Source organism: Hemitrygon akajei, chromosome 9 (assembly GCF_048418815.1).
Source record: "Hemitrygon akajei chromosome 9, sHemAka1.3, whole genome shotgun sequence".
In the NCBI taxonomy this organism is placed as follows: Eukaryota; Metazoa; Chordata; class Chondrichthyes; order Myliobatiformes; family Dasyatidae; genus Hemitrygon; species Hemitrygon akajei.
Window position 1 is genome coordinate 63521351 of NC_133132.1, and position 14161 is coordinate 63535511.

At 43.4% G+C, this 14161-nt stretch overlaps 1 protein-coding gene across 1 annotated transcript in view; it reads left to right on the forward strand.

Annotated features, from left to right (window-relative positions):
- The window catches only part of galnt14 (UDP-N-acetyl-alpha-D-galactosamine:polypeptide N-acetylgalactosaminyltransferase 14 (GalNAc-T14)), a 71373-nt gene that overhangs the window by 17622 nt on the left and 39590 nt on the right, over nucleotides 1-14161 (forward strand). Inside the window, exons 2-3 of the mRNA XM_073056129.1 lie at nucleotides 10855-11024; nucleotides 13380-13478. Coding sequence (XP_072912230.1) covers nucleotides 10855-11024; nucleotides 13380-13478 — 269 coding nt within the window. The remainder of the gene's footprint in view (nucleotides 1-10854; nucleotides 11025-13379; nucleotides 13479-14161) is intronic.

A 14161-nucleotide genomic window follows, 5' to 3' on the forward strand; every position in this document is an offset into this window, starting at 1 on the left:
CATCATAAGCTCCTCATACATTAAGTCTTTCATTCCTGAGATCAATAGTTTCTACTGTGTATTGTGAGCAAATTGATATTGTTGTTGATTATGGACAATCAGTTTATTGTAGTAAGGTGGAGTGGGCATAGGTTTAAGATGAGTTTGTTTGTTTGTTTAAGATGAGAGGGATCGGAAGTGGAGAGAGTGAGCAGTTTCAAGTTCCTGGGTGTCAAGATCTCTGAGGATCGAACTTGGTCCCAAAATATTGATGCAGTTATAAAGAAGGCAAGACAGTGACTATACTTTATTTGGAGTTTGAAGAGATTTGGTATGTCAACAAATACACTCAAAAACCTTATAGATGTACCATGGAGAGCATTCTGACAGACTGCATCAGTGTCTGGTATGGGGGGCCGGAGGGGGCGGGGGGCTACTGCACAGGACCGAAAGAAGCTGCAGAGGGTTGTAAATTTAGTTGGCTCCATCTTGGCTGCTAACCTACAAAGTACCCAGGACATCTTCAGGGAGCGGTGTCTCAGAAAGGCAGCGTCCATTATTAAGGACCTCCAGCACCCAGGGCATGCCCTTTTCTCACTGTTACCATCAGCTAGGAGGTACAGAAGCCTGAAGGCACACACTCAGTGATCCAGGAACAGCTTCTTCCCCCTTGCCATCTGATTCTTAAGTAGCCATTGAAACCTTGGACACTACATCACTTTTTAAAAAATATACAGTATTTCTGTTTTTTACATGATTTTTAATCTATTCAATATACGTATACTGTATAATGTGTTGGCGTGTGGCCAAGTAGTTAAGGCGTTCGTCTAGTGATCTGAAGGTCGCTAGTTCGAGCCTTGGCTGAGGCTACATGTGTGTCCTTGATCAGGGCACTTAACCACGCATTGCTCTGCGACAACACCGGTGCCAAGCTGTATGGGCCCTAATGCCCTTCCCTTGGACAACATCGGTAGCATGGAGAGGGGAGACTTGCAGCTTGGGCAACTGCCGATCTTCCATTTAAAAAAAACCCTGCCCAGGCTTGCACCCTGGAAACTTCCCAAGGCGCAAATCCGTGGTCTATTGAGACTAACGGAGGCCTACATACACTGTATAAAGTATGCTGAATAAGATTTATTTATTGCTTATTATTTTGTTTTCTTCTATATTATGTATTGCATTGAACTGCTACTGCTAAGTTAACAAATTTCGTGTCACATGCCAGTGATAATAAACCTAATTCTGATTCTGTATCCTGATACAGGGAAAAGCTTTTGATTAGTGTGTCATCCGGACAGGTTGTAAGTACCTTGAGGGGGGTAAAAGGAAGCAGAATGCAGTGAACAGCTCTCCTTGTTGCCTTTCCACACAGGGAGATGGCTGCTTTCTTGTCTGAGAAAGTCAGTGAGACCGGTGTGTATGCCTGGTGTTGGGTACTCAGGGTTTATGGCTGCTCAGAGGCAGGTAAATGAATGGTCATCCTGAGGTGTTGTTTCCTCTTCCCACGGTATGTCATTCCACTCGGTAGGAATTTTCCACAAGGACTTTGTAGCTGGCATAAAGGATGCTGAGAGAACAAGCTGCTTTGTGATGAGGTCTGAAAATATCAATTATTCAAAGCTTTTCGTGCTTGGTTGCAGGTTATTGTTGAAATTAATTGTCGTGGAAGGAAATTGAGCGATATGATTAGGATTGTGTTCTTGGCAGGGCACAGAAATGTGAGAGGATGATTACATTAGAGACAGGTACATGCTGGAAATCAGGGAGAGCAGTGGATTTCACTTTGATTAATTACAGGATCTGGGCTTCACTGGCAAGTTCAACAAATACTGCCCGTCCCTCACTGCTCCTTTGGAAGGTGGGGGTGAACCACCCTTCCTGAACTGCTGTAGTCCCTAAGAATCGTAGAGTTGTATAGCAGGGGAAAGGGTTCTTCACTCTAACTCATCCATGGTACCAGAATGCCCACCTGAGCTGGTCCCACTTACCTGTGTTAAACCCATACCTCTCCAAACCTTTCCTTATCCAGGTACCTTTCTTATCCAAGTGCTTTTAAATGTTGTTATTGTATGTGCCTCCAATCATATACTGACCTCCCTCTGTGCACAAGTTCCTATTAAATCTCTCCCCTCTCCCCTTTAAACCTCTGCCACTTTATTTTTGATTCTTCAACCCTGGAAAAAAGATTCTTACTTCTCCAACATGGTGAAGGTGTTGTCATGATCCCGCTACAGAGGGAGTTTTGGGTTGTGGACCCAGTAATATTGAAGGAACCTGATATATTCCCAAGTCAGGATGGTGTGTGACTTGGAGAGGAACCTGTGGGTGGTGGTGTTACCCTGCATCCAATACCCTTGTCCTTGCAGGTAGAGGTGGCCAGTCTAGCAGAGTGGCCTGGGTGAGTGCCTGCTGTGCGTTTTGTAGCCTGGAGGTGGAGGGAGTGAAAATTTAGGATGGGAGATGTTGTGCTGATCAAATGACTGCTTTGTCCTGGACAACCAATGTTTGAATTTGTGGAAATCCCTCTTTATTCTGTGTTCCAGGGGAATGCTCCCCTCATCTTCCCAAGATCTGTCCTCATAATTCCACTCCTGGAATCTGGGCAATGTCCTGGTAAATCTGCCCACAGGGCAACCTCTGTCTCTTGCGTCTGGAACCCCAGTTACATGACATCCATGGTGGTGTATCTGGGATGAGACCCCTCTCTCTGGGTATGGTAACCCAGTGACACCGCCCCCACCCGTGCCCACCATGAGTATGTGTCACTGGGGCAAGACCTTGCCCTGAATCTGGAGCTCACTGAGTTCAAAGGTCAAATTTAATGTCAGGGAAATGTATACAATATACATCCTGAAATACTTTTTCTTCACAAACATCCACAAAAACAGAGAGGTGCCCCAAAGAATGAATGACAGTTAAACGTGAGAACCCCAAAGTGGTGCATTAACCTCCAGATTCAAAGCCATTGACCTTTTGGCTTCTTCCCTCTCGCCTGGACCTGATGTTCTAATGATCTCTGGATAGAGATATAGAATGATGGAGGCATATGGCATGGAAACAGATCCTTCATCCTGACCACGTTACCCGCCTGAACTAACCCCATTTGCCAGCATTTGACTCCAATCCCTGCAAACCAGGGGTTCCCAACCTTTTTTATGCCATGGTCCAGTGCCATTAAGCAAGGGATACATGGAGCCCTACTCTAAACCTTCCTGTGCAAATGTCTTTTAAACATTGTATTTGTACCTGTCTCTTCTGGCAGCTCATTCCACTGTTGGCGTGAAGAGGTTGTGCCCCAGGTTCCCTTCAAATCTCTCCCCTCTCACCTTAAACTTGTGCCGTCTAGTTGCAGACCTCCCTCCCCCATTATGCAGAGCCAGAGCTTTCTCCGGCGGTTTATGGTTTAAAAGTTTTCAACTTCATTCGATATGTTTAATTAAAGTTGGTCTGCTCAACAGTTGATATTGCTCTGGATGCTAATGCCTTCACTCGCAGCACTGACAGTGCTCTCTCAGCAAACTCAGGTATATTGTTCCCTGAGTTGTCTCAACTAATCATAAAACAAGGAGCAGAGACAGGAGGCCATTCAGCCCCTCAGACCTGCCCCACCATTCAATAAGACCGAGGCTAATCTTGCACCCCAGTCGCTTCGTCCCCAACCCAATATCCCTGTACTCCCTCAACATACAAAAATCTCCAGGTAATAAATTCAACGAGCAAAGAGCAAACACTGCAGATGCTAGAAATCTGAGAAAAATGGTGCTGGAAACACTTGGTGGGCCAGGCAGCATGTGGAGAGAGACAAAGAGGCACCACTTCAGGTTGAGACCCTTTGTCAGACAATATATCCCACTCTTGATGACTTTACTGATTAATTATTGGTTACTGGGATGCAGCAAAAGGCTTCTGTTTTTGTTTCATCCAGTCAGATTTTGCCGTAGTGTGTGCACTGAAGTCGTAACAATAAATGGAATGCAGAATATAGTGATACACTTGAGGACGAAGTCCAGGAGCCTCAATCAGGTAGATTGGGAGATGATTATGAGTTCATCGTTACCTCTGAACAGTGGGATAGAAGCTGTCCTTGGGCCCAGTGGTATGTGTTCTCAGGTTTTTGTATCTTCTATCTGATGGGAGGGGAGAGAATGACGAGGAAGGGAGGGGTTCTTCGGCTGCGTTACTGAGGCAGCGGGTAGTGTACACAGTCCATGGAGGGAAACTGGTCCAAGTGGAAGTTGATTTTCTGAGCCGCACATTCACAGGATGTAAATGCCATGACGGTTATGGTCAGCTGTTTGTGGCAACAGCACAGTGCATCATTAACGTGGGTGATGGACTGGACCGCACTCACGCCCCTGTAACTTCTGGCACTCTTGGGCCAGAGCACCTATCATACTAAGCTGTGATGCATCCAAAGGTCACATTCTTTTAAGAGGTGATGTTCAGATTTTATCAGCCTGCTTGGGTGGGGTCTTTTTCCAAATAACGATTGTGGACTTCCTTCCTGTGAATGTCCCCAAGATGGAATCATTCCCTGCTGTGGGTTGAATAGACTCCTGGGATGACGTGACTGAGCTACAGAGAGAGATCGGAATGCTGGATTTATGTGCTAGAACTTAGATATACGAGGGGAGACATCATTGAAAAGTGTAAAATCCTGATGGAACTGGGCAGGCCAGAAGCTGGAAAGTTGTTCCTGATGGTAGGGAAATAGAGATCATGGCCTAAGAATGGAGGGTCAGTCATTTAAGACTGAGGTGAGGAGGAATTTATTCACTCAGAGGGCAAACAAACTGGAATTCATTTCAGCAGAAAGCAATGGAGGTCTGGTCATGAAAGATACTCATGAGGATTTAGGTACAATTCCAATAGATACAAGATCAAGGGTTCTAATAGAGAAAAGGATTGTGTGAGCTGGTTAAAGGAATTAGGATTTTTCTTTTACAGTATTTTTATTCATAAGAAAAAACAAGATTTACAGAGTGCAACACATAGATACATTTCAACGTAAATTGTGTACATTCATATATTGTAATAAAATTAATCAAAATATTATAGCACATCACATAAAGGTATACCACTCCATAATCAAAAATTTAAAGATGGGTCATACATCATAAAATAATTTTTATATATATAAAAAAAGTCAACCCCCTACCAACTACCAAAGGAAAAAGCTGATGGATGATAATGGATAATTAGAGAAAAAACATATTCGTTTAAGAAGAGAAGATAGAAATATACATAAAAGTCTGTGCACTGTTAAGCTTTATAAATTGGAAAAGTAATTTAGGAAAGGTCCCCAGATATCATAAAAAGATTGTTTCGAATTTAAGACTGAGCAGCGGATCTTCTCTAAATTTAAATAAGACATAATATCACGTAGCCATTGAAGATGTGTAGGAGGGGTAGACTCCTTCCATTTAAGCAAGATTGCTCTCCTTGCTAAAAGAGAGGTAAAAACTAAAACCTGTAGGTTAGGAGTATTTAAAGTTATATCTTCATCTGCAATAATACCAAACAAGGCAGTAAGGGGATTTGGGTCAAATTGGACCCTAAAAAGTTGTGAGAAGGTATGGAATAGTTCCCATCAAAACTTTTCAATTTTAGGACAAAACCAAAACATATGAATTAAAGAGGCATCAGCAGAGTTGCATTTATTAGAAAGTGGAGAAATATTCAGATAAAAACTGGACAGCTTCTGTTTAGAAATGTAAGCTCTATGAACCACTTTAAATTGTAGAAGGGAATGATGAGCACAGAAAGATGATTTATTAACCCGTTTAAGAATTTTATTCCATCTTTCATCAGAAATCTGACAATTTAGGTCATCCTCCCAAACTTTTTTTATTTTGTCTAAAAAGTCTTGTCTAGAATCAATCAACAAGTTATAGATGCCGGTAATAGAGCCATTAACAAAAGGTTTTAAATTTAAAAGATCATCCAGTAAATTTTTATCAGGACCTATAGGAAAAGTAGTTACCGGTAATTGGGAACGTAAGAAATCTCTAATTTGAAGGTATCTGTAAAAATGTGTTTTTGGCAGTGCAAATTTAGTTGACAATTGGTCAAATGAAGCAAAAAACCCTGAGATAAACAGGTCCCAAAAACACTTAATACCTAGTTCATCCCAATCCTTAAAGACTTTGTCAGTCATGGAAGGGATAAAAAAAATAATTAAGGAGAATGGGAGATGATAATGAAAAATTCGCTAAACCAAAAAATGTTCTAAATTGAGACCAGATCCTTAAACTTTGCTTAACAATTATGTTATCTGTTGTTTTATTTGCTGAAAAAGAAGAGTATGATCCAAGAAGAGAAACAATAGAGGAACTTTTTACAGAATTAACTTGTAAGGAGACCCATGATGGGCAATCCTTATGATAAATATAATAGGACCAGAAAGTAATATTCCTTATATTGGCAGCCCAATAGTAAAACCTAAAATTGGGTAGGGCTAATCCACCCATCTCTTTATTTCTTTGTAGGTAAACTTTACTTAAACGAGCTTGTTTATTATTCCAAATATAAGATGTTATATTATAGGAGGGAGGGATATTACAGGAGGGATAGACAGGAAAGAAAAGGAGGTGGGGTAGCATTGCTGGTTAGAGAGGAGATTAACGCAATAGAAAGGAAGGACATTAGCCTGGAGGATGTGGAATCGATATGGGTAGAGCTGCATAACACTAAGGGGCAGAAAACGCTGGTGGGAGTTGTGTACAGGCCACCTAACAGTAGTAGTGAGGTTGGGGCTGGCATTAAACAGGAAATTAGAAATGCGTGCAATAAAGGAACAGTAGTTATAATGGGTGACTTCAATCTACATATAGATTGGGTGAACCAAATTGGTAAGGGTGCTGAGGAAGAGGATTTCTTGGAATGTATGCGGGATGGTTTTCTGAACCAACATGTCGAGGAACCAACTAGAGAGCAGGCCATTCTAGATTGGGTATTGAGCAATGAGGAAGGGTTAGTTAGCAATCTTGTCGTGCCAAGCCCCTTGGGTAAGAGTGATCATAATATGGTGGAATTCTCCATTAAGATGGAAAGTGACATAGTTAATTCAGAAACAAAGGTTCTGAACTTAAAGAAGGGTAACTTTGAAGATATGAGACGTGAATTAGCTAAGATAGACTGGCAAATGATACTTAAAGAGTTGACGGTGGATATGCAATGGCAAGCATTTAAAGATCGCATGGATGAACTACAACAATTGTTCATCCCAGTTTGGCAAAAGAATAAACCAGGGAAGGTAGTGTACCCGTGGCTGACAAGGGAAATTAGGGATAGTATCAAGTCCAAAGAAGAAGCATATAAATTAGCAAAAAAAAAGCGGCACACCTGAGGACTGGGAGAAATTCAGAGACCAGCAGAGGAGGACAAAGGGCTTAATTAGGAAAGGGGAAAAAAATTATGAGAGAAAGCTGGCAGGGAACATAAAAACTGACTGTAAAAGCTTTTATAGATACGTGAAAAGAAAAAGATTGGTCAAGACAAATGTAGGTTCTTTACAGTCAGAAATAGGTGAATTGATCATAGGGAACAAAGACATGGCAGACCAATTGAATAACCACTTTGGTTCTGTCTTCACTAAGGAGGACATAAATAATCTTCCGGAAATAGTAAGGGACCGAGGGTCTAGTGAGATGGAGGAACTGAGGGAAATACATGTTAGTAGGGAAGTGGTGTTAGGTAAATTGAAGGGATTAAAGGCAGATAAATCCCCAGGGCCAGATGGTCTGCATCCCAGAGTGCTTAAGGAGGTAGCCCAAGAAATAGTGGATGCATTAGTGATAATTTTTCAAAACTCCTTAGATTCTGGATTATTTCCTGAGGATTGGAGGGTGGCTAATGTAACCCCACTTTTTAAAAAAGGAGGGAGAGAGAAACCGTGGAATTATAGACCGGTTAGTCCGACATCGGTGGTGGGGAAAATGCTAGAGTCGGTTATCAAAGATGTGATAACAGCACATTTGGAAAGAGGTGAAATCATCGGACAAAGTCAGCATGGATTTGTGAAAGGAAAATCATGTCTGACGAATCTTATAGAATTTTTTGAAGGTGTAACTAGTAGAGTGGATAGGGGAGAGCCAGTGGATGTGGTATATTTAGATTTTCAAAAGGCTTTTGACAAGGTCCCACACAGGAGATTAGTGTGTAAACTTAAAGCACATGGTATTGGGGGTATGGTATTGATGTGGATAGAGAATTGGTTGGCAGACAGGAAGCAAAGAGTGGGAGTAAACGGGACCTTTTCAGAATGGCAGGCAGTGACTAGTGGGGTACCGCAAGGCTCAATGCTGGGACCCCAGTTGTTTACAATGTATATTATTGATTTAGACGAGGGAATTAAATGCAGCATCTCCAAGTTTGCGGATGACACGAAGCTGGGCGGCGGTGTTAGCTGTGAGGAGGATGCTAAGAGGATGCAGGGTGACTTGGATAGGTTAGGTGAGTGGGCGAATTCATGGCAGATGCAATTTAATGTGGATAAATGTGAGGTTATCCACTTTGGTTGCAAGAACAGGAAAACAGATTATTATCTGAACAGTGGCCGATTAGGAAAAGGGGAGATGCAACGAGACCTGGGTGTCATTGTACACCAGTCATTGAAGGTGGGCATGCAGGTACAGCAGGCGGTGAAAAAGGCAAATGGTATGTTGGCATTCATAGCAAAAGGATTTGAGTACAGGAGCAGGGAGGTTCTACTGCAATTGTACAAGGCCTTGGTGAGACCGCACCTAGAATATTGTGTGCAGTTTTGGTCCCCTAATCTGAGGAAAGACATTCTTGCCATAGAAGGAGTACAGAGAAGGTTCACCAGATTGATTCCTGGGATGGCAGGACTTTCATATGAAGAAAGACTGGATCGACTAGGCTTATACTCACTGGAATTTAGAAGAGTGAGGGGGGATCTTATTGAAACATATCAAATTCTAAAGGGATTGGACAGGCTAGATGCAGGAAGATTGTTTCTGATGTTGGGGAAGTCCAGAACGCGGGGTCACAGTTTAAGGACAAAGGGGAAGCCTTTTAGGACCGAGATGAGGAAAAACTTCTTCACACAGAGAGTGGTGAATCTGTGGAATTCTCTGCCACAGAAACAGTTGAGGCCGGTTCATTGGCTATATTTAAGAGGAAGTTAGATATGGCCCTTGTGGCTAAAGGGTTCAGGGGGTATGGAGAGAAAGCAGGTACAGGGTTCTGAGTTGGATGATCAGCCATGATCATACTGAATGGCGGTGCAGGCTCGAAGGGTCGAATGGCCTACTCCTGCACCTATTTTCTATGTTTCTATGTTAAAATTGAATCTAAAGAATCAAAGTAGGTCTTAGGAATAAAAATAGGTAATGCCTGAAAAAGATTTAAAAATTTAGGAAGAATCTTCATTTTAATCGAATTCATTCGGCCAATTAGGGATAAAGAAAGAGGAGACCATTTAGAAAGCGTCTTTTTCACATAATTCAATAAAGGGTTTAAGTTTTCTTTAAATAAATTCTTGAAGTTTTTAGTTATTGTTACACCTAGATACGTAAATTGACTTGTAACAACTTGGAATGGAAATTTGGCATTTGATGACATTAGGTCATTTAAAGGAAATAGCTCACTTTAAGTTCAGCTTATATCCTGAAAAAGAACTAACCTGGGAAATTAAAGAAAGAACCGAAGGTAAAGAAGTTTCAGTTTTAGAGATAAAAAGTAAAATATCATCAGCGTATAATGAAATTTTATGAGTCATACCTTCCCTTAGTATACCAGAAATGTCATTAGATTCTCAAAATGCTATTGCTAAGGGTTCTATAGCTAAAGCAAAAAGTAAAGGACTAAGAGGGCAACCTTGTCTAGTTCCCCGCTGTAATTTAAAGGGCTTAGAAATTTGGGAGTTAGTAATAACCTGAGCAGTAGGAGACAGGTAAATTAATTTAACCCAACGAATAAAATTAGGCCCAAAATTAAACTTTTCTAAGGTCTTAAAAAGATAATTCCACTCAATCCTATCGAAGGCTTTTTCTGCATCTAAGGATAATATACACTCTGATATTTTTTTGGATGGTGAATATATCACATTCGATAACCGACGTATATTAAAATGTGAGTAACAGTTTTTAATAAATCCTGTGATATAATAGATGGTAGAATATTTTCAAGTCTTTGAGCTAAGATTTTTGATAAAATTTTTGCATCAACATTTAATAAAGAAATCAGTCTGTATGAAGAACATTCAGCTGGATTTTTATTTTTTTAAGAATAAGAGAAATAAAAGCTTCATAGGGAATTAGGATTTAATGGTTAAAAAGGTCAAGTGATCTAATTAAAGGCAGTGTAATATAATGGTTGAAGAGATTGAGTGATTTGGTTAAAGGGATCAAGATCCAGTGGTTAAAAGGATCAGAGGATCTTATAGTTCATGGAATTGGGATCTATGTCTAAAGGGTTTGAGTATCTGAAGGCTAAAATGATCCCAGGATATGAAGCTGGGATACGGGACTGAAACCATGTCCATGGTCGTGTTGAGTAACGGCATAGACTCAATGGGCTGAATGGCCTGCTCCTGCAGCTAGTTTCTGCAGAATGGATCTGTAGAATGTATTCCCACAGATGGCTGTGGAGGCCAAGTATACTTAAAGCAGAGGTTGATAAGTTCTTAATTAGTCAGGGTGTCATAGGTTACAGGGAGAAGGTGGGAGAATGGATTTGAGAGGACTAATAAATAAGGCATGATGGAATGGCGGAGCAGACTCAATGGGCTCCTATAGTCTTAGGCGACCGTACGTTTCCCTGTGGCTAATAACTTGGAACATTGTCCTGTGCGAGGCCTGAGGTGTTGTCACAACATTCTGCAATTCACACCCGTCCTATTTCTGCATTCAGGACTTCCTGGAGGACTCTGAGGAAGAGTTTGGGACCTTCGATGAGAGGACATACCTGGAGGCCAAACGCTGGAAGCCTGGTGAAGACCCTTACAAACTGTATGCCTTCAACCATCGAGAGAGCGGCCGGGTGCCCAGCAGCAGGGCGATCAGGGACTCCAGGCACTACAGGTATTGAGCTGGACTGACTTACATCCTTCACATACAGGTATTGAGCTGGACTGACTTACATCCTTCACATACAGGTATTGAGCTGGACTGACTTACATCCTTCACATACATGAGGAGTAAAGATCTGTACGTTACGTCTCCATCAAAATGTGCAATCATAGTCATTTATAATAATAGAACAATTAATGTAACATAGAAATACACTCAAATCAGCTTGAGTGAATCAGTCTGATGGCCTGGTGGAAGAAGTTGTCCCGGAGCCTGTTGGTCCTGTCTTTTATGCTGCGGTACCATTTCCCGGATGGTAGCAGCTGGAACAGTTTGTTGTTGGGGTGACTCGGGTCCCCAATTATCCTTCAGGCTCTTTTTACACACCTGTCCCTGTAAATGTCCTGAATCATGGGAAGTTCACAACTAGTTGTGCTGGGCTGTTTGCACCACTCTCTGCAGAGTCCTGCAATTAAGGGAGGTAGCTCCCATACCAGGCAGTGATGCAGCCAGTCAGGAAGCTCTCAATTATGCCCCTGTAGAAAGTTCTTAGGATTTGGGGTCCATACCAAACTTCCTCAACTGTCTGAGGTGAAAGAGGTGCTGTTGTGCCTTTTTCACCACACAGCCGGTATGTACAGACCACGTGAGATCCTCGGTGTTGTTTATGCTGAGGAACTTAAAGCTGTTTACACTCTCAACCCCAGATCCATTGATGTCAATAGGGGTTAGTCTGTCTCCATTCCTCCTGTAGTCCACAACCAGCTCCTTTGTTTTTGCGACATTGAGGGAGAGGTTGTTTTCTTGACACCACTGTGTCAGGGTGATGACTTCTTCTCTGCAGGTTGCTCCATTATTATTTGAGAATAGGCCAGTGTAGCTTCGTCAGCAAATTTAATTAGCAGATTGGAGCTGTGGATGGTGACACAGTCATGGGTACACAGAGAGTAAAGGAGAGGGCTTAGTACATAGCCCTGAGGGGCTCCTGTGTTAAGGGTCAGAAGGGCAGAGGTGAGGGAGTCCATTCTTACCACCTGCGGATGATCTGACAGGAAATCCTGGATCCAGCTACACAAGGCAGGCTGAAGGCCGAGGTCTCTGAGCTTCGTGTCGAGCCTGGAGGGAATTATGGTGTTGAATGCTGAACTGTAGTCTGAGAATAGCATTCCCACATAAGCGTCCGTTGTCTCCGGGTGTGTAAGGATGGTGTGTGGAGCTGTGGTTCTTCAGTATAGTCCAAACAGCACTGAGGCTGGTAAAGTGAAATAAAACTAGGAAGGTCAGACAGTGTCTATGTGAAGAGCTATCATTTCTGCTGATGGCATGAGGACAGACCCATGTCCCAGCTCACTCCTGACTGAGCTCGGTTTTTGTTCTGCTTGCTGGCACAGTGGGCAGTCCAGTGGTACAGTGAACTGTCTCTCAGTATCAGAGACCGGAATTCCATCCTGACCTCAAGTACTGACTGTGTGGAGTTTGCACATCCTCCCTGTGACCATGTGGGTCCCTCCTGAGTGCTCTGGTTCCCTTTCCCACCCCCAAGATGTGCGGGCCGAAGGGCAAGTTGCTCCAGTTGTGTGGGGGAGAGCTGGTGGAGATGTGGGGAATAGGGTCAGCACGGACTCGATAGGCTGAAGGGCCTGGTTCCCTTGTGTAGTTCTCTCTAATTCTGACAGATCCCTTCACCCTGACTTTTCCCCTTGACCCCTGACCTCTTCACTATTTCTTTCTCCCTGGTCCTGTGACAACTTGAGGGACTTCCTTCCCAACCCCTGACCCCTTCCTTCATGCTCTCCCTTGCCCTTTCACCCCAGATGTGCCCCTCCTGCCTTCTCTGGGCCTTTTGTGAACCATTAACCTGTCACAGCTCTCGATACTCACCAATCTTTGGGGACAGACCTCTCACATGTGAAAAGACAAACTCCTAAACAGAAGCTTCAGCCCACCACGTCTAATCTTGGAGAATATCTGCGTCCTGTCCTCTTTGTGTTACCGCAATGTATGTGTGTTTGACACAATCTGTTTGGATGTGACAGGAATAAACCAGTTATCAATTCTATCCCTCTTTGGGCCTTGGTGAGAGGCAAGGCCCACGACTTGTGCAATCCTTCAGCAGTGCAAAAATGTTGGGAGCTTTCCCTGAAGCAGTCTGCGTCCCAGGCTGGGGGTGTGTGTGTGTCTCTGACCTTGGGGCTGGGTACATCCCTCCTTGGTCTCAGGCGACTGAAGGTTTGTATCCTGACCTGACCTGTCCTGGAGCTGGCACAGCGATGCCAGCTGAGGGTGGAGCTGTTGGATCTGTGCCAGGAGCGTTGCTCACCACTGGGCAGGGGTAGTGAGACTGATGCCCTCTCTCTCTGTCTACAGATGCTCCATGCAGCAGTACAGTGCAGAGCTACCCTCCACAAGTATCATCATCACCTTCCACAACGAGGAGAGGGCCGCACTCCTCAGGACTGTCCGCAGGTCAGACCGTGGGGGACGGGGAGGGGCACTGTGTGTGTCTGAGGGAGGTGGCGGGTGGGAGGGTGTGGACTGAAATGAAGAGCTTGTTTATAGTGGTAGAGAGTGTGTAAGTGTGTGTGTGGGTTTGCACATGAGAATGTGAACGTGTATACAGTCGGTCCTCCTGATCCGTGAGGGATTGGTTCCGGGACCCCTGCGGATACCAAAATTCGCGGATGCTCAAGTCCCTTATTCAACCTGTCTCAATGCGGTGGACCTTAGGACCCAGCGGAACCCCAGGCCTTATTTAACCTGTCTCAGTGTGGTGGACATTAGGACCCGGTGGTAGAGATCTGAATCCCCAGTGCTTCTGTTCGCGAAAATAATCATGACCACAATTGAAAGTAAAGTGGAAATAATAAAGCGATCGGAAAGAGGTGAAACGCCATCGGTCATTGGAAAAGCGTTAGGCTACAGTCGGTCAATGATTGGAACAATTTTAAAGGATAAGGTGAGAAAGGCTCTGACCGGATGAAAGCTCCAATTATTACTAAGCAACGCAGAGGTTTAATTATTGGGTTTTGGGTTTTTGATCCTCCACATCAATCCGGCACGGTGGTGAGCGCACTCAGGAGTGATCTGTCCTGAGTTCCGGGAACTTCCGTTCCTGAGCCCGGCACTGAAACATATACATTCTTAAGTGT